Consider the following 25,559-nt stretch of genomic DNA (forward strand, 5'->3'; position numbering starts at 1 on the left):
TTCAGATCTATACCTCATTATTCTAATGATGTGTCCCTGTGTCCCGGTCGTCATTTATATTCCCTGTGTCCCGGTCGTCATTTGTGTCCCGGTGTCCCAGTTTGTAATTTCTCTTTGAGTGTCCCGGTCGTTATTTATATTCCCTGTGTCCCGGTGTCCCGGTCGTCATTTGTGTCCCGGTGTCCCGGTCTGTAATTTCTATTCGAACAATCCCTGTGTCCCGGTCGTCATTTATATATCCCGCCTGTGCCCCCGGCGTCCCCGTTGTAGTTGCGTCCCTGTGTCCCGGTCGTCATTTATATTCCCTGTGTCCCGGTCGTGATTTGTGTACGGGTGTCCCAGTCTGTAATTTCTCTTTGAGGTTCCCGGTCATCACTTATATTCCCTCTGTCTCGGTCGTCATTTGTGTCCCGGTCTGTAATTTCTCTTTGAATGTTTTTTCTTTTTAGTTTTTTTTTAGTTTTTTACCTTTATTCTTTTTTCAGTTTTCTTTTTCTTCTTTATTTTTCAGCGTCACTATGAAGTACATATCGACGAACCTTTGTTTTTTTAACTTAAATCTGGTAGGCATTGATGACCTTATCCAAGTCAAAATCCCAAACCCAATCATCATCGCTATCATTTTCAGTTTTGATATGTTTTGACTCTCGCTGTCCATGTGGATTTTCATCTAACTGCGCGGTTTTGCGTTCAAATACCGTTAATGACGTCACCGTCAAAGCAAAAATGACGACAACTAATTTCATGACGTCAGTCAACACAGAAACATGACGTCACCTGATCCACAGACAGACAGACAGACAACTTATTTTTATATACTAGCTGTTGGGGTGGCGCTTCGCGCCCCCCCCCAAGCCCCCCTGCGCGCGTAAGTCGTTACGCGCCATGTTAGTTACGCGCCATTGTAGTTGTGTCCCTATGTCCCACCTGTGAATATATATATATATATATATATATATATATGTTTTTAACTACGTAAAACTTGCGAATATACAACATTCTTTGCTGTCCCATTGTCTGTGCATATAAATAGATTGTCAGGTTTACCGACTCTTGAACATGCAACATATAATGGTCCATGGGAAAACAATCCGTATTCAGATCTATACCTCATGATTCTAATGATTGCCCTTGAGCTTTGTTGATGGTGATTGCTAATCGACGATTCCCTGTGTCGCCGTCGTCATTTATATATCCCCGTGTGCCCCCCGGTGTCCCGGTCGTCATTTATATTCCATGTGTTCCGGTCGTCATTTATATCCCGGTGTCCCAGTCTGTGAATTCTCTTTGAGGGTCCCGGGCGTCATTGATATTCCTTGTGTCCCGGTGTCCCGGTCGTCATTCGTGTCCCGGTGTCCCAGTCTGTATATACATTCGTTTTTGAATTGGTCTTTTTTTAGGTTTTAGTTTTCTGCCTTTTTTTTAGTTTTTTTTTAGTTATACCTCATGATTCTAATGATTGCCCTTGAGCTTTGTTGATGGTGATTGCTAATCGAACATTCTCTGTGTCCCCATCGTCATTTATATATCCCCCGGCGCCCCCGTTGTAGTTGTGTCCCTGTGTCCCGGTCGTCATTTATATTCCCTGTGTCCCGGTTGTCATTTGTATTCCGGTGTCCCAGTCTGTATATACATTCGTTTTTGAAATGGTAAATGATGAAATAAATTTTTGTATTTTTCCCCTTTTTTTCTTTTTAGTTTTTTTGGTTTTTACATTTTTTTAGTTTTTTTAGTTTTTTTTCTTTTTTCTTTTTCTTTTTTTTTATTTTTATTTTTTAGTTTTGTTTTTCTCCTTTATTTTTCTTTTTGTTTCCTTTTTTTAGTTTTTTTTTTAGTTTTTTAGCTTTTTTAGTTTTTTAGCTTTTTTAGTTTTTTTTATTAGTTTTTAGTTTGTTTTTTTCTTTTTAGTTTTTTTGTAGTTTTTACCTTTTTTTTAGTTTTTTTACTTATGTCCTGGTCGTCATTTATACTCCCTGTGTCCCGGTCGTCATTTGTGATGGTTTGTTGACGGTGTTTTGTTGATGGTGGTTGCTAATTGAACATTCCTTGTGTCCCGGTCGCTTTCTCTTTGAGTGTCCCAGTCGTCATTTATATTCCCTATGTGCCGGTGTCCTGGTCGTCATTTGTGTCCCAATGTAATTTCGTAATTTCGTCAGTCGAAAACATGACGTCAGCCGACACAGAAACATGACGTCACCTGATCCACAGATCCACAGACAGACAGACAACTTATTTTTATATATATATATATATATATATATATATATATATATATATATATATATATATATATATATGAACACTTCTACAGTAGAATCTTGTATGTTAATTGGATAACCAAGTCGAACTTAAGATGAACAAACGCTATAAATAAATGTGGGGCTACTGTCCCCTCGTGCCCTCTAAAGGCTAGAGTGTCATTTGTGCTTTACTGAAAACAACAGACCAACTGCTTCAAAGAACTGAAAATACTGCTTCGAAAATTACCAATGCTTCTTTAAACGTTTTATTTAAGAAAAAAAATTGTAAATTGACTAACTTGGCTCGGTTTTCCACGGTCGCATTTGGAAAAGTAAAAATTGTTTTCTCGAGCAAATTTGCGAAGATTAATGGTGTTTTTGAAAGGCCCGGTAGACCTCATTGAACTAGCAAAAACGGGCATACCTCTTGGCTGGTATAAAGCCCAACTTGCGATCTCTCTCTCACCTCCCTCCGCTGTCTTCCATCAGGTGCAGCTCAGGTCTTCGTCCCTCGCAGAGGAGATTTCGCTTTACTCGGGCCTTTGTTCCATGTCTTCCTTTGCTTGCCACGGTCTGCTTCTAGTTTCTTTTATCCGTGCCATGTCGCAAGACTAGGCTTTGACAATTGCCTGGATGGCCGGCATTCAGACACACGTTTCTCGCACATGGATCCTTGCTTTGCTTTATTGGGGCTCGAGTCCTTGACACCTGCAAATTGCCCATACATGGATCAAGTGACACCGGAGCCTTTGCCCCCCCCCATGAAAGAAACCTTGAAGGATTTGTCTTTTCTCCTTTCAGTCATTTCGCTGTCTGTGGTTAGTAAGGTGATTTTTTGGATTAAATCTAACTTGGTGGAAGTGGTGAAAAACTCATGGATAATTACTTCATGGATATTTGGTGGAGTCATGGATAATTAGAGTAAAGCCAAGACGGGTAATCTCTGTGAAAGGTAAAGCTGGCATAGTTTTTTTCAGAATAAAAATGATTCATTTCACTTGTTAGTTTATCTGACTTCGGCTCCTTTATCAGATTAAATAAAAAAAAACAAGTTTTTTTTTAACTGAAAGTAAGGAGCGACATCAAAACTTAAAACGAACAGAAATTACTTCGTATATGAAAGGGGCTGCATCCTCATCAACGTCCTACTCTTGACGTTAAAGTTTGGCTCTTTCTCTCAACTCTACTTTTTAAAACAGTAAAAAACTTTAGCGTAAAGAGTAGGACGCTGACGAGGAAGCAGCCTCATCAAAAAGATGTTCCAAAGCTTACTTCAAGAAAGTCAGCATTGTTGAACAACAGCAGAAAAAAAAATCTGAGTTGATAAAATTCTAAATTTGAAAATACTCCCTTTTTGTGAAGCTTTCTTCTGGTTTCTGGAGTAAGTTTTAGGCGTTTTCGGAGAAATTTTCAGTGGGTCACTTTTTCCCTAGTCATATAGTCAATTTACAAGATATGAGCATACGGAGATAGAGAGTTAATCTCTGAGAACAGATCGAATTGCTCAGTCCCCCCCCCACAAAATAAGAACATTTAATTAAAGTTTAAGAAAATGCGGAAAAATCATAATAACATACCTATGTTATGGGATGTGCGAACCCGGTGGATCTCCCAGTGCATGTACCATAGAGTCTGGAAATGATCTGACTGAAAAATGTGGAATAGTTAAAGACAAATGCAATAATTGATCAAGATGGAGTGTTTGTTCGTTTCTCAATTACATCAACATCTAAAGACATCTCATAGGCCTATTTTTGACTCTTTGACTCTTTCTCTCAACTCTTCTTTTTAAAACAGTAAAATACTTCAGCGTAAAGAGCGAGGCGTTGATGAGGAAGCAGCCCCTTTATACGAAGTAATTTCTGTTCGTTTTAAGTTTTAATATCGCTCCTTACTCTCAGTTGAAAAAACTTTTTTTTTTATTTAATTTCTGAACGTTTTTGAATCAATGCATGTTTTGATTTTGGCTCTCCACAGAGGAATAATTAAAACGAAATTTGCATTTTTTTTGGGGGGGGGGGAGCTAAATGGCTTTCTCGTAATTTAGATCGAATGATTTTGAGATAAAAAGAGTGGGGGAGGAAGCCTAGTTGCCCTCCAATTTTTTGGTTAATTAAAAAGGCAACTTGAACTTTTAATTTTTTACGAATCTTTTTATTAGTAAAAGATATACGTAGCTTATAAATTAGCTTACGTAAAGAACTTTTTATTCGCATGTTTTTATTACATATATGAGAGGGTTCGCCCCCTCGTCAGTACCTCTCTCTTTGCACTAAATCTTAAATTTTGTCCCAATTCATTAAGAATGACCCCTGAATCACAAAAGCCGTAGAATAAATAGTTGACATTACGAAAAATACTTTAGCGTAAAGAGCGAGGCATTAGGAGGAGGTGAGCCCTTATATGGGTAATAATTTCTGTTTGTTTTAAGTTTTAATGCTGCTCCTTACTTCCAGCTGAAAAAAAACTTTTTCATATTTATTTTTTCATTATTATTATTTTTTTTAAATAATGCTAGTAAATCCTGCGCTCCCTTCGTGGAAATTTTCTTCCCCCATGACAAATTCCTCGATGTAAAGTTCCTCCAGCATATCCCCCTCTTCTCAACCCCTCCCCCAACCAAAAAATACTCCTGAAAACGCCTCTACACTTCCCAATAACAATTACTGTATGTAAGCACTGGTCAAAGTTTGTAGCTTGTAGCCCCTCCCATGGGGACTGTGGAGGAGTAAGTCGTCCCCAAAGACATAGTTATAAGGTTTTTCGACTACGACGAATAAATTGGCTATCTCAGAATTTTGATTCTGATCTGTTGACTTCGGGAAAATAATTAGCGTGGGAGGGGGCCTAGGTGCCCTCCAATTTTTTGGTCACTTAAAAAGGGCACTAGAACTTTTCATTTCCGTTAGAATGAGCCCTATCGCAACATTCTAGGACAACTGGGTCGATACGATCACCCCTGGGAAAAAAAAAACAAATAAACACGCATCTGTGATCTGCCTTCTGGCAAAAAATACAAAACTCCACATTTTTGTAGATAGGAGCTTAAAACTTCTACAGTAGGGTTCTCTGATACGCTGAATCTGGTGTAATTTTCATTAAGATTCTATGACTTTTAGGAGGTGTTTTCCCCTATCTTCTAAAATAACGCAAATTTTCTCAGTCTCGTAACTTTTGATGGGTAAGACTAAACTTTATTAAACTTATATATTTAAAATCAGCATTAAAATGCTATTCTTTTGATGTAGCTTTTGGTATCAGAATTACATTTTTTAGAGTTTTGGTTACTATTGAGCCGGGTCTCTCCTTACTAGTTCGTTACCACGAACCGTTTGATTAAGCAAACTTCTCGAGTGTTTTTTGAGGAATTTACGGGAGTACCTGATATTTGATATTGCGCAGTATGGCCCATTACTGATGTAAGGGGTATTAGTATGTGCTGCCTGGCAAGTTGCTAGTCATAGGACTCGGATGGTTGCGTCTTGATTTGTTAAATATCTGAATTCATACGAATAAATTACTTTATTCTGAAAGTGAAGTATGTAATACAAGCTGAATGTGGAAACCAAAGTTTTTGTGTCCGAATGATCTGTCAAATATCGGACAAGCTATAATCCTTTCCCCTTATTTACCCGTATTAAAGGTTAACAGCTTTTTATTGTTATCGAAAACCGGTTTCGAATGGGTGAATTGGAGATTCTATATTAAGTAGTTTGGTTTGTTCGGTTTTACGAGTTTAACTTTTCCAGGCATATATTTTCCCCCTTGATTTGCCTATTTGGATGAATTTGTCCCTTTTCCCCATCTATATATATAAAAATAAGTTGTCTGTGTGTGGATCTGTGGATCAGGTGACGTCATGTTTGTCCGCATATGACGTCTGAATTATTTCACACTAATACAAAAGAAGAAAAAAACTAAAAAAGGTAAAAACTACAAAAAAAAACTAAAAAGAAAAAAAACTAAAAAAGCTAAAAAACTAAAAAAAACTAAAAAAAAGGTAAAAATCTAATAACTAAAAAAAACTGAAAAAAATAAAAAAGGCAAAAACTACAAAAAAAATAAAAACTAATAAAAAAACTAAAAAAGCTAAAAAAACTAAAAAAACTAAAAAAAACTAAAAAAAGGTAAAAAACTAAAAAAAACTAAAAACTAAAAACTAAAAAAGAAAAAAACTAAAAAAAAAGGAAAAAACTGAAAAATAAAAGAGAAAAAGAAAACTAAAAAAATATGAATAAATATATATAAAAATAAGTTGTTTGTGGGTTATGTCTGTCTGTCTGTCTGTCGAGTGACGTCGTGTTTGTCCGCATATGACGTCTGAATTATATCACACTAATACAAAAGAAGAAAAAAAACTAAAAAAGGTAAAAACTACAAAAAAAAACTAAAAAGAAAAAAAACTAAAAAAGCTAAAAAACTAAAAAAAACTAAAAAAAGGTAAAAAACTAAAAACTAAAAAAAACTGAAAAAACTAAAAAAAGGCAAAAACTAAAAAAAAACTAAAAACTAATAAAAAAACTAAAAAAGCTAAAAAACTAAAAAAACTAAAAAAAGGTAAAAAACAAAAAACAACTAAAAACTAAAAAAGAAAAAACTAAAAAAAAGGAAAAAACTGAAAAATAAGAGAAAAGAAAACTAAAAAAATATTAATAAATATAAAAAATATAAATATAAATATAATATAAATTAGCAATCAACAAAGCACCGAGACACAAATGACGACCGGGACACAGGGAGTATAAATGACGACCAGGACATAAGTAAAAAAAAAAACTAAAAAAACTAAAAAAATGGTAAAAACTACAAAAAAACTAAAAACTAATAAAAAAACTAAAAAATCTAAAAATCTAAATAAACTAAAAAAGAAAAAAAAGAAAAAAGGAAAAAAATAAAGGAGAAAAACAAAACTAAAAAACGAATGTATATACAGACCGGGACACCGGGATACAAATGACGACCGGGACACAGGGAATATAAATGACGACCGGGACACAGGGACACAACTACAATGGGGACGCCGGGGGGCACAGGGGGATATAAATGACGACCGGGACACCGGGACACAAGGAATATAAATGACGCCCGGGACACTCAAAGAGAAATCACAAACTGGAACACCGGGACACAAATGGCGACCGGGACACAGGGAATATAAATGACGACCGGGACACAGGGACATAACTACAAAGGGGACGCCGGGGTGCACAGGGGGATATATAAATGACGATGGCGACTCAGGGAATGGTCGATTAGCAATCACCATCAACAAAGCTCAAGGGCAATCATTAGAATCATGAGGTATAGATCTGAATACGGATTGTTTTCCCATGGACCATTATATGTTGCATGTTCAAGAGTCGGTAAACCTGACAATCTATTTATATGCACAGACAATGGGACAGCAAAGAATGTTGTATATTCGCAAGTTTTACGTAGTTAAAAACATATATATATATATATATATATATATATATATATATATATATATATATATATATATATATATATATATATATATATATATATATATATATATATATATATATATATATATATATATATATATATATTCAGAGGTGGGACATAGGGACACAACTACAATGGCGCGTAACTAATATGGCGCGTAACGCCTTACGCGCGCGGGGGGGCTTGGGGGGGGGGGCGCGAAGCGCCCCCACCAACTAGGTGTTGGGGTGGCGCGAAGCGCCACCCCAACAGCTAGTAGTTAATATTAATGCTTACATTTCTGATTGAAAGACGTCAAAATTAACTTTAAAATAGGTCGATTTTGATAAGACCGTGAATTAGCAATAAAAATATGAATAATTTTGTCTTGGAAAATTATTAAACAATACAAACAGTAATATTTTTGATATTTCAGTGTATACTTGGTCTTTTTAACGTGCTCAGAAATCCCAGTGTCTATATGATTTTTATATACCATTGCACAGAAGAAGGGGAATGGGGAATCCCTCGATATTATCCCGAAGTTTCTCCGTGAAAAATAACTGAAAGTAAGGAGCGACATTAAAACTTAAAACGAACAGAAATTATTCCGTACTCTGTCGCAACTCTACTTTAGCGTAAAGAGCGAGGCGTTGAGGAGGGGACAGCCCCTTTCATGTACGGAATAATTTCTGTTCGTTTTGAGTTTTAATGCTACTCCTTACTTTCAGTTAAAAAACGTGTTTTTTGCTTAATTTTTGAACGTTTTTCAACTAATGCAGGCTCGAATTTTGGCAGATTCATTCAGAATATGAAGGGTTGCCCCCTTCACAATACCCTGCTCTTTGCGCTAAAGCTGCTAAACTTAAAAAAACTTCCTATTGTAATTTAACGGCTCCTGTGTTTCAGTTTTGGTAAACAGTCAAACTTTAGAGTAAAGAGTAAGGTATGGGCATGGGGGCAACCCTTCACACATGGAATAATTTTTGTTCGTTTTTCAACTAATGACGATAAATCTGGTGCACCCTCTATGAAATATACTCCTCCCCCTCACGGAAAACTCCGTGGAAATTTCATCCCATGTAAAGTTGGATAAAATAACCTCCAGACAGTTATATCCTCGCTGAGAATCCCCCTCCTTTTAAAATCGCCTGCGGACGATTCAGCCGGAAAAATTATGCTTAGCATTCTTTCATTTGAGTATAACTTTAATTTCTAATCGGTTTTTCGATCACTCCAGGAATGCCCCCTTCTGTGGAAAATTTTTCCTAGAAAATAAAACTCGCGGAAAAAAGCTCCTGGATAATTCCCCCGGAACATCTCCGCATGAAAAATTTAGCAAAGAGAAGGCAAGACAATTAAAAAGAATTTCGTATAGTAATTCTGTCAAATCCCCCAGTGTAACATATCCCCTTGAATATTCACCCCCCAGAAATATCCTTTCCCAAGGAAGATTTTCCCCATAGAAATCCACCCAAAGCACAACCCTCACCCCGAAGAAAAAATGTCTGTATATTGCCCAATAACAAATAAAATACGTAAACAATAGGCGAATTTCTTAACTTACAGGTCTCTCCCCACGGACTCTGGGGGGTCATTTTACACCTAAAGCCATAATTATTTCATCTTTCAAATATACTGGACAAAATGGCTATCTCAAAATTTTGATAAGATAATTTTGGGAAAAATGGGCATGGGAGGGGGCTCAGCTGCCCTCCATTCTTTTTGGTCTCTTACAAAGAGCACTAGAACTTTTAATTTTTGTTTGAATGAGCTCTCCCAATATCCTAGGACCACTGGATCGATACGATCACCCCTGGAAAAAAAGACATGCTTCCATGATCTTTCTACTGAATTTTTTTTTTTTTAAATTCCACATTTTTGCAGATAGAAGCTTGAAACCTCTTTAGTATGGTTCTCTGATACGCTGAATCTGATTTTGTGATTTTCATTGAGATTATATGGCAATTAAGGGGTGTTCCCCCCTTTTTTGAAAAGAAAGCAAATTTTCTCAGGCTCGTAACTTTGATCAATAACACTAAACTTAATGAAACTTATATAATTAAAATACCACGAAACTGTTTGATAATAGTTTCCGTTTACTCGAATTTATGACCATTACCTTTTACTACTTTCATTTAAATATTTATTGTATAAACGTTTCCAACAATCTTTTCAGATTGTAATTTTAAGAAGAGCTATAGGCGTAATTGTGTCGATATGTGACGGAAATATTGAAACAAGTTCGAACGTATCGACTAGAACAGTGTGTAAAGATCGGTGTTTGTTCCGAGTTCCCCAACATTTGGTTTCGAGTGTTTGATAGGGCATGTAGCTAAAAAATACAGCTTAATATGTTGATCACACAGAGAAAGGTAAATAGATACCGTAAACGGGTAAATCACAGAAACCATACTTAAACAGTAGTTCATGTAGATGTCGAATATTTATTTGCGGAGGGAAGGAATGAAATAATTCGAATAGATATATCTTGTAACAATCGATAATTGAACGGGTGGCTCATGAACTATTTTTCTCAAAACGGGGCTTCCTTCCCGAAAACAACTGCCTTCCAAAATAAGAAAACCGTAATTCGTGTCAAACCGATTGGATTAATCTCGCCACCTATGACTGTTTTTCCTTATATGGATCTACGGGATCGTATTCCCCCTTCTGTTTTATCATTGCGCTTCCTATATTTTTTTTTACAGGTAATTTACCTTTTCTGTGTATTTTCATAGTCCCTTCTCTCTGCGCCTTACGGTGTGGATTGGTAAAATCAATCCTTCTTTGAAACAACAGCGTCACAAAGTTGTTTGCTAAATGTGAATAGCAATACAATTTTCGATCAAAACCGTTCTGAATTAACTTTTACTAAGATTTATTAAACTAGTTTTTAGTGATTTAGTTTCAACAAAATTTTCGCCGACATTTTATGTCTAGTCATTTATTATTGTCATTTTTTTGCAGACAAAGAACAGTTGCTTTGGAGAAAATAAAGCAAAAACTTTTAAGCGAATTGAATCATGTTGATGCTGAGAATCGGGCCATTGGCGAATTCAAATCTGAGCTTGAGCAATTACTCATGGAAAAAATGGCCCATGTTGAAGAACTTCGACAAATACACGCTGACATAAACGCGGTAAGTGCAGACTCTTGAAACATAAAAAATAATTCTAACAGGGACTTACCCAGGGGGGGGGGGTATCGGGTCTGAACCCCCTCCCTAATCCCGAAATACTTCTCCAAAGCGTAAACGGATCTTAAAAATACAGGTAAAGGCATCTTAAACTCCTTCTCTTCGAACAGAAATGATTTTGGTAATCTCGCCCTGAACAAAACTCTTTTGGTAACCCTCGCCCCCTTAATGAAATCCCAGATAAAGTCCTGAATCCTAGCACAGCTCAATATAATCTAAAAATAATAGCCATAGTAAACACTGGCATGTATTGAGGGACCTATATGGCGAGGGAAGGAGAAAAAATCATTAAAACACTGAAGTGCTTGAAAAATTAAAAAGGGAATCATTTAAATCGTGGTAATGTTGCGCCTTGCTTTCTCTTGAAAAAACTTGTTTTTTATTTAATTTCTCATCGTTTTTCTAGCAGTGCCGGTAAATCGGGATCACACTTCATTAAACTTCCTTCCCCTGACGGGAAATCCCCCCCTCCATTGACGGGAAATTCCTCTGCGGAAATTTCCTCCCACGTAGAAAAACCTAAGCCCCCGTAAAATTCGCTCCGAACAATTCTATCCTCACTGAAATCCGCCCCCCCCCCTGTAAAATTTCTTGCGGACGTTTCAGCCTGAAATATTCTACTTAGGATACTTTAATTTGAGAAGGACTTAAGTTTCTAATCATTTTACCGATCAACCGGAAATACCCCCTTCCATGGAAATTATTTCCTGGAAATCAAAAGACGCTGAAAGTATCCCCCGGACAATTCCTCCGGATCAATCTCCACATGCGAGATAGAGTTGGCAAAGAGAAAGTAATACAAATAAAAATAATTTTGTCTAGGAAATCTGTCATATGTAAAATTTACCCTGGAAAGTTCACCCCCGGAAATTTACCTCCCCAGGGATATTTTTATCATCGAAGCCCAACCCCAGCATAAATCCCCTCTCCCGAAAAATGTCTGTATACTTCCCTATAACAAATACTATGCTTAAGCAATAGACAAATTTCAGAACTTATAGGCTTCTCCCCATGGGCTGTGGGCGGGGTGGGGCATGTTACATCTAAAGGTATAGTTATTGGATCTTTCGGCTATGCTGAACGAAATGACTATCTCAAAATTTTGATCGGACGACTTTGAAGGAAAAAGGGTGTGGGAGAGTGGTCATTTGCTCTCTGATCTTTTCAGTTCCGGAAAAAGGCACTAGGACTTTTAAATTCCATTCGAATGCACTCTCTCCCGATCTTCTAGGACCAATTTTGTGATACGATCATTCCTGAGAAAAACAAAAATAAAAAATAAACATGTATCAGTGATAATTCTTCTGAAAAAATGTAAAATCCAACATTTTTATGGCACTTAGTATTAACCAAGTGACGTATATCGATCGCAAATTCTGTCGGTCTGTCTGTCGGTCTGTCCTGGTTTTGCTACTTTAGGCACTTCCAGGTAAGCTAGGGCGATGAAATTTGGCATGCGTATCAGGGACCGGACTAGATTAAATTAGAAAAAGTCGTTTACCCGCTTTGACCGTCTGAGGGGGGGGGGGGAATGGGGGGGCCGGTTAATTCCCCAAAAAACAGAAAAAATGAAAGTATTTTTAACTTACGAACGGATGATGGGATCTTAATGAAATTTGATTTTTAGAAGAATATCGTGTTTCAGAGCTCTTATTTTAATTCCCGAACAGATCCGGTGACATTGGGGGATTTGGAGGGGGGAACCTAAAATCTTGGAAAACTCTTAGAGTGGAGGGATCGGGATGAAACTTGGTGGGAAATTTAAGCAGTAGTCCTAGGTACGTTATTGACATAAGTGGAACGGATCTGCTCTGTTTTGGGGAGTTTGAGGGGAAGGTTAATTCAGAAAAATTAGATAAAATGAGGTATTTTTAACTTACGAAGGAGTGATCAGATCTTAATGAAATTTGAAGTTTGGAAGGATACCGTGTCTCAGAGCTCTTATTTTCAATCCTGACTGGATCCGTTGATATTGGGGGAATTGAAGGGGGAACCTAAAATCTTGGAAAACGCTTAGAGTGGAGGGATCGGGATGAAAATTCGTGGGGAAAATAAGTACAAGTCCTAGATACGTGATTGACATAACCGGAACGGATCTGCTCTCTTTGGGGCCGGATCCGGTGAAGGGGAAGTTGAGGGGGCGGAACCTAAAATCTCGGAAAATGCTTAGAGTGGAGGGATTGGGGTGAAACTTGGTGGGAAAAATAAGCACAAGTCCTAGATACGGATTGACATAACCGGAATAGATCTGCTCTCTTTGGGGGAGTCGGGGGGGGGGCGGGCGAGGATTTATTCTAAAAAATGAGAAAAAATGAGGTATTTTAACTTACGAAAGAGTGATCGTTTTCATTTTTAGAAGGACCTTGAAACTCGGATCTCTTATTTTAAATCCCGACTGGATCCAGTTTCATTAGGGGGGGGGGGGACCGGAAATCCTGGAAAACGCTTAAAGCGGAGAGATCAGGATGAAACTTGGTGGAAAGAATAAGCACAAGTCCAAGATAGGTGACTGACATAACCGGACTGGATCCGCTCTCTTCGGTGGAGTTTGGGGGGGGGGGGTGGGAGTAATTCGGAAAAATTAGAAAATGAGGGATTTATAACTTACGAACGGGTGATCAGATCTTAATGAAATTATATATCTAGAAGGATCTTGTGCTTTAGAACTCTCATTTAAATCCCAACCGAATCTGGTGATATTGAAGGGAGTTGGAGGGCGAAACCTGAATTCTTGGAAAACGTGAAAATCGAGGTATCTTACGAATGGGTGATCGGATCTTAATGAAACTTGATATATAGAAGAATCTTATGTCTCAGATGTTCCATTTTCAATTCGAATCGGGTCGGGGGATATAGTGGGCTAGAGGGGGGAAACAGAAGTCTTGGAAGCAAGAAATCTTAGAAAACGCTTAGAGTGGAGAGATCGAGATGAAACTTGATGGGAAGAATAAGCTCAAGTTATAGAAACGAGATTGACATAATTCGTATTGATCCGTTCTCTTAGGGGGAGCCGGGGGTTGTTAATTTGGAAAAAATCGAAAAATTGAGGTATTTTTAACTTAAGAACGGGTGACCAGATCTTAATGAAATTTGATATTTAGAAGGAACTCATGTCTCAGAGCTCTTATTTCAAATCCCGGCCAGATCTGTTGACATTGGGGGGAGTTGGAGGGGGCAACCGTAAATCTTGGGAAACGCTTATAAATGTCGTAGATACGTGATTGACGTAACCGGACTGGATCCGCTCTCTTTGGGGAAGTTAAGTGGTGTGGTTCAGTGCTTTGGCGAGTTTGGTGCTTCTGGTCGTGCTAGGACGATGAAAATTGGTATGCGTGTCAGGGAGCTGTACAAATTGACTTGATAAATTTGTTTTCTCCGATTCGACCGTCTGGGGGGGGGGGCTGAAGCGAAAGGAAAAATTGAGGTATTTTTAACTTACGAATGGGTGATCGGATCTTAATGAATTTTAATATTTAGAAGGACCTCGTAACTCAGAGCTCTTATTTTAAATCCCGACCGGCTTTAAGCCTCTGATTTTCCTTTGAAAGCAATCTATTGATTCTTAGAATTTTGCCAGAGCTCATACCATATGAGCTCTTGGCTCTTCCGACGTCGTCACAAGTGCCATTTGAGCTCTTAGCTCTAGTTGAATGTAGGAGCTTGAAACTTCTACAGAAGGGCTTTTAGATGCTCTGAATCTGGTGTTGGGGTTTTCATCTAGATTCCTTGGTTTTTATAGAGGTGTTTCCCCTTTTTTCGAAAATCTGGTAAATTTTCTCAGGCTCGTAACTTTTGACGGGTAACCCAAAACTTGATATCTCTCACATATTTGGAACAACATATTAAGCCAATCCTCTTGATATATCTATTGGTATATTTATTGATATCAAAAAGTTCGTTACCACGAACTGCTTTATACTGTGTCTCTTTTATTAAACTATACATATGGTTCAAAGTTGATGATTTTTGCGAAAAGGTGATTCTGGTAGGATTAAATAAGTAGTTAAAAATTGTATGTAAAAAAAAAAAAAACTTAGACCCCGACATGAATAGAAATTAACTTATGAAGATTAATAGGAAATGTATAGGAACAAATAGTAGCTAAATTTCTATTGCTAAGGCCTTGTGAAGTGCTGGAGCAACTGTGGCACAACTGACGAGTAATGGAAGTGCTAATTTCTGTCAGTTTCAGTTTGAACTGTCTAAGTGCATTTCTTCTACTTTTCAATTCTCATATGTAAAACCATTAACAGTCATTCTGTATGACGAGACTTAAGATATTGCTCATTAATAAGTTCAGGCTAGCTCGTAGACTTTGATTAGTATCCTTGAAGCTCTTAAATACCTACTTTAATGGAATTTAAACACCATTTATAACGCATCCACTTGCTGATTTTTCTTATGCTCATATCTGGTGAAATATTAGCCTCAAACGTGTAATCTCAAACTGTTGCAGAGATTCAGAGCCATTGGTGAAACATGTATGGTATATAGTTTTTTTTTTCGTTTAGGACGTTCATATTGCAATTTAGCCTCTTATTTATAATTAGCGATGTAAATACAAATATGTTGCCTGGTTAAGCCCCAATCATAATGAGATTTTAATGGTACCAGGATTTAGCTATCTCTAATTTTAGCTAAATCAGACTTTTCACAGAATTTTCTGATTGACAGAAAAACTCTATGAAAAATTCCGATTGGCTCAATTGGTGCTAGTTAATTTTTGGTATTATCTTGTTCTGAATAGCCTTTACTGTTTTATGATTCTGGACAGGTGTATTGCAATCTTAGTGACTCTTTAGTGACTTTTAACGTTTAATGACCTTCCTGTGAGTTGAAAGAGTTTAAACATGTCTATATGTAAGATATGTTACAAAGTTAGGAGGGAGATGCCCGGGACAGAATATCCGTTTTGGTCCGTCGTCACACCGATTATAAATTCCCGTGTGATTCTGATTCCAAGAAAGTGTAATGTGTCCACCTTTCTATCAAATGTATAGATGAAGTCTTTGTTTTGAAATGGAGTATTTGCTTAAATTTGCGCCTTTTTCTCTGGCGCTACAAGGACCATGGTTTCCCTGGTCTGGGGGCATCTCTTAGGGACTTCTCGATCGTTCTGATTAGAATTATTATTTGCAAATTTTGATCCGGTGTTGTTTGGTGCTATAGAGTGTTTGGGGGAGAGAGGGTATTGAAACGGTGGGTGTGTGCCCTTCGATTGATTTACTCAATTAAAAGGACACTCATTCTCGGAATTTTGCGGTTGTTACGAGCCCTCCCCTAACTTTCAAGTAGTAACAAGCTGTTATATACTTCTAATTTCTAAATTTTTATTTATTTGACAAAATTTGTCTAGATATTAGCCTACCAAACTCTTTCTTCGCTTTCTCTCTTTTTTTTGTACATCTCGTTAGATTTTTCAGAATCTTCTCTTGCTCGTTTATAATCAGACAGTTCGTAGTAACGAACTGTAGTAAGGAGCGACCCGGCTCAATAGTAACCGAAACTCCAAAAAACGAAATTTTGATTCTTTTGACACAACGCCTCGCTCTTTACGCTATTTTTTTTATTGTTTTAAAAAGTAGAGTTGTAACAGAGTCAAACTTTAGCATAAAGAGCGAGGTGTTGTTTTGGGGACAACCTCTTTCATATACGGAGTAATTTCTGTTCGTTTTAAGTTTTAATGTCGCTCCTTACTTGCAGTTAAAAAACTTATTTTTTATATATTTAATTCTATAACGAGTTGTATCAATAAGATAAAATAAATAAGCTAGGCATCGATTCGTTCTTGAAAAGAGCTGGAATATTGTTTTATACTACATTGTTGGTAATTTGAACAAATAATTCCTATATCACTAAAAGGGAAGCTATAAGAGGTGGTTCTATGCGTTAACCTCCGCACAAAATACCCCCCCACCCCACAAAATACCCCCACCCCCGGAAAATACCCCTTCCCACGGAAAGTATCTCCCGGAAAATACATCTTTGCTGAAGTAAAAGTATTCCCAAAAATTTACTCCCTACTGAAAAAACCCCGAACAATCTCTTCCCCCCGCGGAAAACTCCTCTGCAAAAAATATCCTTATATTTCCCAATAACAGATACAATCTATAAACAATGGACCAATTACAAAGCTTAAATGGCACCTAAACTTCTGCAATGGGGATCTCTGATTGTTTTGTTGTTTGGGAGGGAGGGAGATACCGCAAAGGGTGCATTTTAATGACAAAACATCCCAGTTCTTATTGAGCCACAAGATAAATACAGAATTAGTTATAAGGGAGTGACTAGGGGATGGTGGAGGTAGAGACTGATGTATGATCCCCAGGGCCGTAACCAGGGTTTTGTTTGGAGGGGGGTATAAAATTAACCTTAAAAAACGTATCAAAAATGTGAAATTTATATCTACTCCCTTATGATTTCTGGGAATATTTCTGGTTTACGCTGTTATCACGAAAGTAAAGAGTAACACTACACCCCAGAATGAGCAGAAATAATTCCTTATCCCTTGGGGTTCGAAAAACCGTTATGTTATGACCTATGTTACGTTATGTTATGACGTTTTGACATAAAAGAATCTCCAAAATAACTCCTATTTTCTTATATTAATAATAAAAAAAAATCAAAGAAAAGTAAAGTAAAGAGCAATGTTGAAGCCTAAAACGAGGAGAAATAAGGTAATGATTCAGACTTGAAACACACAACAATAACTATTAATGAACTAAACGAACAGAAATTGTAATGAACAATCCCATCAAATATAAAGATAATAGATATTCTTAAACTTCAAACAAACTGAAAGTATCATAGATAAGAGCGGAGCTACCTCCAGGGTAGTTTCTGAAAACAAGATATATTTCAGACCGCCCCTCTTTTATCATTATAACAATGACAAATCTGAAGACCCAGGAATAAATATTATAAATTTTAAACTACCAGTTTAGTTGTCAGATATGCTGTAAGTTTTTATCCATACTTTCTTCCTCTAAACATATTCCTTTCAAATGTATAGAAAACCAGTTGTTAAATAATTTATTGATACGTTAATTCCGAATGTTGTTCTAGTAAACGAAACAGATTGCTTAAAATATTACCATTGTCAAACAGTTCGTGGTAACGAACTGTAGTAAGGAGCGACCCGGCTCAATAGTAACAAAAACTCTAAAAACAGAATTTTGATACCAATAGCTATATCAAAAGAATCGCATTTTAATGTTGATTTTATATATATAAGTTTCATCAAGTTTAGTCTTACCCATCAAAAGTTACGAGCCTGAGAAAATTTGCCTTATTTAGGAAAATAGGGGGAAACACCTCCTAAAAGTCATAGAAGCTTAACGAAAATCACATCATCAGATTCAGCGTATCAGAGAACCCTATATTAGAAGTTTCAAGCTCCTATCTACAAAAATGTGGAATTTTGTATTTTTTGCCAGAAGACAAATCACGGGTGCGTGTTTATTTGTTTGTTTTTTTTTTGTTTTTTTTTTCCAGGGGTCATCGTATCGACCAAGTGGTCCTAGAATGTCGCAAGAGGGCTCATTTTAACGGAAAAGAAAAGTTCTAGTGCCCTTTTTAAGTGACCAAAAAAATTGGAGGGCATCTAGGCCCCCTCCCACGCTCATTTTTTTCCGAAAGTCAACGGATCAATATTCTGAGATAGCCATTTTGTTCAGCATAGCCAAAAACCACAATAACTATGTCTTTGGGGATGAATTGCTCCCCCACAATCCCTGGGGGAGGGGCTGCAAGTTACAAACTTTGACCAGTGTTTATATATAGTAATGGTTATTGGGAAGTGTGAAGACGTTTTCAGGGGGATTTTATTTTGTTTGGGGGTGGGGCTGAGGAGAGGGGGCTATGTTGGAGGATCTTCCCTTGGAGGAATCTGTCATTGGGGGAAGAAAAATTCAATGAAAAGGGCGCAGGATTTTCTAGCATTACTATAAGAAAACAATGAAAAATAAACAGGAAAATGTTTTTTTCAAATGAAAGGAAGAAGTAGCATTGAAACTTAAATCGAACAGAGATTATTACGCATATGAGGGGTTCTAAAAATACTTTAGCATAAAGAGCGAGGTATTTAGAAGGAGATAAATACCTTGCTCTTTATGCAAAAGTATTTTTAGTAATTTCGACTATTTATTCTATGGCCTTTCTGATTCAGGGGTCATTCTTAAAGAATTGGGACAAAACTTACGATTTAGTGTAAAGAGCGAGGTATTAACGAGGGTACAAACCCCCTCGTATACATAATAAAAACCTAAGGTTATGAAAGTTTTTTACGTAAGTTAATTCTTAAATTACGTATATTTTTTACTAATAAAAACGTTCGTTAAAAATTAAAAGTTCTAGTTGCCTTTTTAAGTAACCGAAAAATTGGAGGGCAACTAGGCCTCCTTCTCCACCCCTTATTTCTCAAAATCGTCTGATCAAAACTAAGAGAAAGCCATTTAGCCAAAAAAAGAATTAATATACAAATTTCATTTTAATAATTTATGTGCGGAGAGCCAAAAACCAAACATGCATTAATTCAAAAACGTTCAGAAATTAAATAAAAAAAAAATAATTTTTTTAGCTGAAAGTAAGGAGCGACATTAAAACTTAAAACGAACAGAAATTACTCCGTATATGAAATGGGTTGTCCCCTCCGCAATCCCTCGCTCTTTACGCTAAAGTTTGACTCTTTGCCACAATTATACTTTTTAAAACAATTAAAAGTTTTAGCGTAAAGAGCGAGGGATTGCGGAGGGGACAACCCATTTCATATACGGAGTAATTTCTGTTCGTTTTAAGTTTTAATGTCGCTCCTTTCTTTCAGCTAAAAAAATTAGTTTTTTTTATTTAATTCACTTTAAAACTTCTATCTAGGTATCAATTGTTATGTGTTTGAATGAAATAGAATGAAAAGGAAAAGTTTCAAACAGTTCGTGGTAACGAACTGTAGTAAGGAGCGACCCGGCTCAATAGTAACCAAAACTATAAAAAATTGTATTTTGATATCAATAGCTACATCAAAAGAATTGGATTTTAATGCTGATTTTAAATATATCAGTTTCAGCAAGTTTAGTCTTACCCATCAAAAGCTACGAGCCTGAGAAAATTTGCCTTATTTAAGAAAACACCCCCTAAAAGTCGTAGGATCTTAACGAAAATGACACCATCAGATTCAGCGTATCAGAGAACCCTACTGTAGAAGTTTCAAGCTCCTATCTACAAAAATGTGGAATTTTGTATTTTTTGCCAGAAGACAAATCACGGGTGCGTGTTTATTTGTCTGTTTTTTTTTTTTTTTTTCCCCCAGGGGACATCGTATCGACCAAGTGGTCCTAGAATGTCGCAAGAGGGCTCATTCTAACGGAAATGAATTAAGTGACCAAAAAAATTGGAGGGCATCTAGGCCCCCTCCCACGCTCATTTTTTTCCAAAAGTTAACGGATCAAAATTTTGAGATAGCCATTTTGTTCAGCATAGTCGAAAAACTATGTCTTTGGGGATGACTTACTCCCCCACAATCCCTTGGGGAGGGGCTGCAAGTTAAAAATTTTGACCAGTGTTTACGTATAGTAATGGTTATTGGGAAGTGTACGGACGTTTTCAGGGGGATTTTATTTTGTTTGGGGGTGGGACTGAGTAGAGGGGGCTATGTTGGAGGATCTTTCCCTGGAGTAATCTGTCATGGGGGAAGAAAAATTCAATGAAAAGGGCGCAGGATTTTCTAGCATTACTATAAGAAAATCAATGAAAAATAAACATGAAAACTTTTTTCAAATGAAAGGAAGGAGTAGCAGTGAAACTTGAAACGAACAGATATTATTACGAATATGAAGGGTTCTAATAATACTTTAACATAAAGAGCGAGGTATTTAGGAGAAGATAAATACCTCGCTCTTTATGCTAAAGTATTTTTAGTAATTTCAACTATTTATTCTACGGCCTTTCTGATTCAGGGGTCATTCTTAAAGAATTGGGACAAAACTTACGATTTAGTGTAAAGAGCGAGGTATTAACGAGGGTACAAACCCCCTCGTATACATAATAAAAATATAAGGTTATGAAAGTTTGTTACGTAAGTTAATTCTTAAGTTACGTATATTTTTTACTAATAAAAACGTTCGTTAAAAATTAAAAGTTCTAGTTGCCTTTTTAAGTAACCGAAAAATTGGAGGGCAACTAGGCCTCCTTCTCCACCCTTTACATCTCAAAATCGTCCGATCAAAACTAAGAGAAGGCCATTTAGCCAAAAAAGAATTAATATACAAATTTCATTTTAATAATTTATGTGCGGAGAGCCAAAACCAAACATGCATTAATTCAAAAACGTTCAGAAATTAAATAAAAAAAACTAATTTTTTTAGCTGAAAGTAAGGAGCGACATTAAAACTTAAAACGAACAGAAATTACTCCGTATATGAAATGGTTTGTCTCCTCCGCAATCCCACGCTCTTTACGCTAAAGTTTGACTCTTTGCCACAATTCTACTTTTTAAAACAATTAAAAGCTTTAGCGTAAAGAGCAAGGGATTGCGGAGGGGACAACCCATTTCATATACGGAGTAATTTCTGTTCGTTTTAAGTTTTAATGTCGCTCCTTACTTTCAGCTAAAAAAATTAGTTTTTTTATTTAATTCAATTAAGCTCAAACGGCACCTGAGCCTTGTAGAGATTTTGAGAAGATAGGGGGAGGGGATGGGTAATATTTGATTTATTTCTTATTTTGAATCTTCACTTAATCTTTTGATATTATTTAGTCGTTGATGTTATAAGAGATAAGAACACGCTGCCCGAAATAAAAAAAAATCCATTCAATTTAATTCCAGCTCGTTTCATGTTTGAAATGTGAGGAAATCTGTTTTCCAATATTTTTCTTGGAAATTTGAACTCTGACCAAGGCCGTATCCGGGGGGGGGGCTAAGGGGTTGACCCCTCCCCCCAAACTTTTTTGTGTGACTCGTAAAAACGTGATAAAAATGAATATAAATTTTCTTTTGATGTATTTTTTAAAGTTTTTGTAACCCCCTAAAAAAATCTTTTGTAACCCCCCGTAAAAAATCCTGGATACGGCCCTGACTCTGGCTCTTTATTGGCCCTTTTCTGGGGAAATTTTTGAGCTATCTCTCTTTGTTGACTCTGATACTGGGGATCTAGTATTTTGTTTTGCTTTTGTCTTTTGCGTTGAGGTCGTCTTGACCCAAGGGCTTAAGAATTTGGGTTTTGAGCCCATTAGAAAAAGATTTTGGTCCTTTTTAGGGTATCGTACCTTCAATCTATTTCTTTGTATTAGGTTTTCATTGGCCCAGGGACTTACGGCTCAGGCTGGAAATTGATCAGGGAATCCAAAGCTTTCCTTATTTCCAGGCTCCAAAGGCCCTTCCCCCTTAAAAAATTATTCAGTCTCCTTAGCTTTGGCAGTGATTCTTTATTTTTTAAATTCAATCGAAAAAAAAAAACTTCCTTGACCTTTTTCAGGTCCCATATCTAGAGGTCTCATCCACGACTAATAACGTATTTTGCCCCTTTTTATCACAAATCGTGGGGGGGGGGAAACAAATCCTCAAACTAAAATTTGGTTGTACATTAGGCTCCATTCGGCCCAGAGCTTTCATTTTAGCCGTTCTAAAGAAAAATTTTGGCCCTTTTTAGTCTCTTCTTTAGGAACCATTGCCCTCAAACGAATTATTTCCACATTAGGTTCCTTTTGGCGAAAGGATTTACGGCCGTAAGATTCAAACTGATTTGGGACAAAAGTAATTGACCCATTTTGGGATCCCCTAAAACTCATCCCCGAAAATTTTGTATTCCTCTTTCTCTAGTGAACGAGCCCCGAAGGTTTCGAATAACCAAGATCCAACACGCCCCTATTTTTCTACTATAAACCCTATCTATAAAAAAACAGCTCTGGGCCTCGGGTCAGTCTTGGGGCAAATATATTGAACCTTTTGACTATTTTGACTAAAACTGTTGTTTCAATATTTTTATCCGATATCATGAGCGATTGCTGAAAGTGGGGGTGGGGCAAAAGGGGCATGGAATAGGGTTTTTCTTCCCTGCAATCACTTTTCACCCTTAAAAGGGGCACTAGAACCTTCAGTTTCAAGGCTAGAATAATTTTTAAGGAAAAGTTGTCGTTTTCTTCAGGCAATAAGGAAATTTTTCCTCCCCTTAAGAAAAAGTCTATTATAAAATAACTGTGAGTGCACTTCAAAAAATGAACTGAATCAGTGTGTAGTTTGAATACAGAGAATAAAAATCTTTTTTCTTTTTCAACTATTATCCACACACTTTCCAGGCTGAGGGTGTTTGAGTCATCGGGGTATGTACTACAGGAAACTTCTTTAAGTTCCCGATTTGCCTAATTTAGTGTTTGGTTGAATCGATTATTTCAAGGCGTGAAATTAAACAAAAAAAATTCAATGCTTTTCTATGATAAGAAAGAGTAAAATGAAAAAAGAACGAAATATAAAATAAAAGAAGAAATATAAAATAGCAAGTATATCTGTTACTCCCCTTCATCCTATTATAGGATCTGTTATGTGAGAACTACAAATTAGAATAAACTGTATATGGGAGGTGTAAAGGCTGCCCTACCGGTACGTGTTAGGGTACCTGCCTGATTGTTTTACGACGACATCAGATTCTTTGTGATTCAAACAATTCAATTAAGTTACGATTGAATTGGATAAATTTAAACGTTGTGAGCTATGGGAAAAAATGATTATGTCATCTTAAGATAAAACGGATTCAAGTTGAAACTTTTTTTCTTTGCTTTTTCTTTTCAATCACGACTGAATCCGTTTGGATTTGAATTGGGTACCCATAGAGCCTTAGAGAATAACGGTTGCCTGTCTTCCTTAAAAATGATTTAGCAGCTCAAAAGCGAGTTTCAAACGTCCTTCTCAACTCACTCTTATTATCACGAAAATCTAGAAATTAACAGCAGTATCAAACATCTGGTATTTCTAGCATTGAAAATTCATGGCCCATCGTACTTTTTTTTAGCACTTGAAATCCTATTACTGCAACGATGTTACCTTTTATGTTTCGGTTAATCTTCCATTATTGCTATTATTGTCGTTTTTTTACTTTGATATGCCAAATATGAGAGAGATAAATTTATCCCCCCCCCCAAAAAAAAATACAACCTCAATTTAATATTGGCGTAACCGATTAGGAAGAAAAATCCTCTGAGGAGTAGTATATTACTTACTCCGTTGTTATAGAAAATGGTAACCTAACAGGATTATATCGACGTAAGTTATCGGGTTACAGGAAGAAACACTCTTTAAAATTCTATATTGTTTTCGTAGCAAGGCAGATCCACACACATGGGGTAGTGGTTCATGCCTCAAAGATCCATTGTCTCCAATCGCCTAGTGCTTTTGCATAGTATTGCAATTTCCTGGATAAAATTTAAGGATAAAAACCAGGAAACCGGGAAAAATGACAATATTTGACTTTTCAAACTAATTTTGAGCGTATTTACCCTTTGCCAAGAAATTAAATTACCAAATATCTGTTAATAAAAGCCTCAAATAGTAAATTATCATGTGCTTAATCTATTCCTGAAGTAACTTTTCTGTCTTCACAGTATTGATTGCTAATGTGTCGTTGACAAGTAAGGGTACTGTCCCGTTCCCGTAGATCTTAGTCATATCATTTACCCTGAAAGGGTAATTTGGAACACAATCAGACGTGTCAATAATGAATTGGGGCTAAAACTGATCCCTGTGGAACTCCGCAAATCACAGGACACATTATGGATTGTATGGAAATAATGACCACCAACTGGTACTGGTTGCTGAGGAAGTTCTAGTGGCAAAGCTCTATACCAAGAGCTTTACCACAGATTCTATACATCCCACATTTTTTCATGAGTAGGCCTCCGTCAACTGTGCCTGCGTAAATTGCACTAATTAGAAGTATCAATGCATCATCTGTCCTTTTATTCATTCAAAAACCAAACTGATTAATATGTAACAAGTTTAACTTGTCAAAAAAAGATTAATTGCTGAGGGATCTCTAGTGGCAAATTTCTATACCTGGAGATTTACAACGGATCTTATACGTCTCATATTTTTTCATCAGTAGGCATCAGTCAACTGTTTCCAAGTTTTCATTAAATCTAAATACACAGAATTGACCTTAAAATCGTTATCTAAAGCTGCGTAAATTGCACTAATTAAAAGTATCAATGCATCCTCCGTCCTTTTATTCATTCAAAAACCAAACTGATTGCTATATAATAAACTAAACTTATCAAAAAAGATTAATTGGGCGTTAATACATTTTCAAAAAGACGAGAAAAAAACAGGCAACACTGAAATGGGAGATAATTAACGGGGTAATTTCTATCACTACCTTTATAAAATAGTGTCACTTCAGTGTCACTATTTTAGTGGCTCATTTTTCAACAATCTGGAAACTTACCTTGTCGAAAGTGGCGATTAATCAGTGATGTTAGAACCTTAAATATGGGTGGAAAAGTATGTTTCAGGATTTTTCGATTCATTAATTAGCTGCCGGACGGACTATTCTTCATGTTGCAATAACATAGCCCTTGAAAAAATTGATAGGCCCCCTTATAATTTCCCCTGCAAAAAAATACTATTCTTCTGGAAAAATGGCATGAAATATCAGGCAAAGACTTTTGGAGGGGTTATAAACAATGAACAA

The 25,559-nt window shown here is 36.6% G+C and overlaps 1 protein-coding gene across 1 annotated transcript in view; it reads left to right on the forward strand.

The window, feature by feature from the left end:
• LOC136042720 (zinc finger C4H2 domain-containing protein-like) overlaps positions 1-25,559 on the forward strand; it is a 177,572-nt gene that overhangs the window by 46,792 nt on the left and 105,221 nt on the right. The window contains exon 2 of the mRNA XM_065727683.1: positions 10,659-10,830. Coding sequence (XP_065583755.1) covers positions 10,659-10,830 — 172 coding nt within the window. The remainder of the gene's footprint in view (positions 1-10,658; positions 10,831-25,559) is intronic.

Source organism: Artemia franciscana, chromosome 2, assembly GCF_032884065.1.
Source record: "Artemia franciscana chromosome 2, ASM3288406v1, whole genome shotgun sequence".
Classification (NCBI taxonomy): Eukaryota; Metazoa; Arthropoda; class Branchiopoda; order Anostraca; family Artemiidae; genus Artemia; species Artemia franciscana.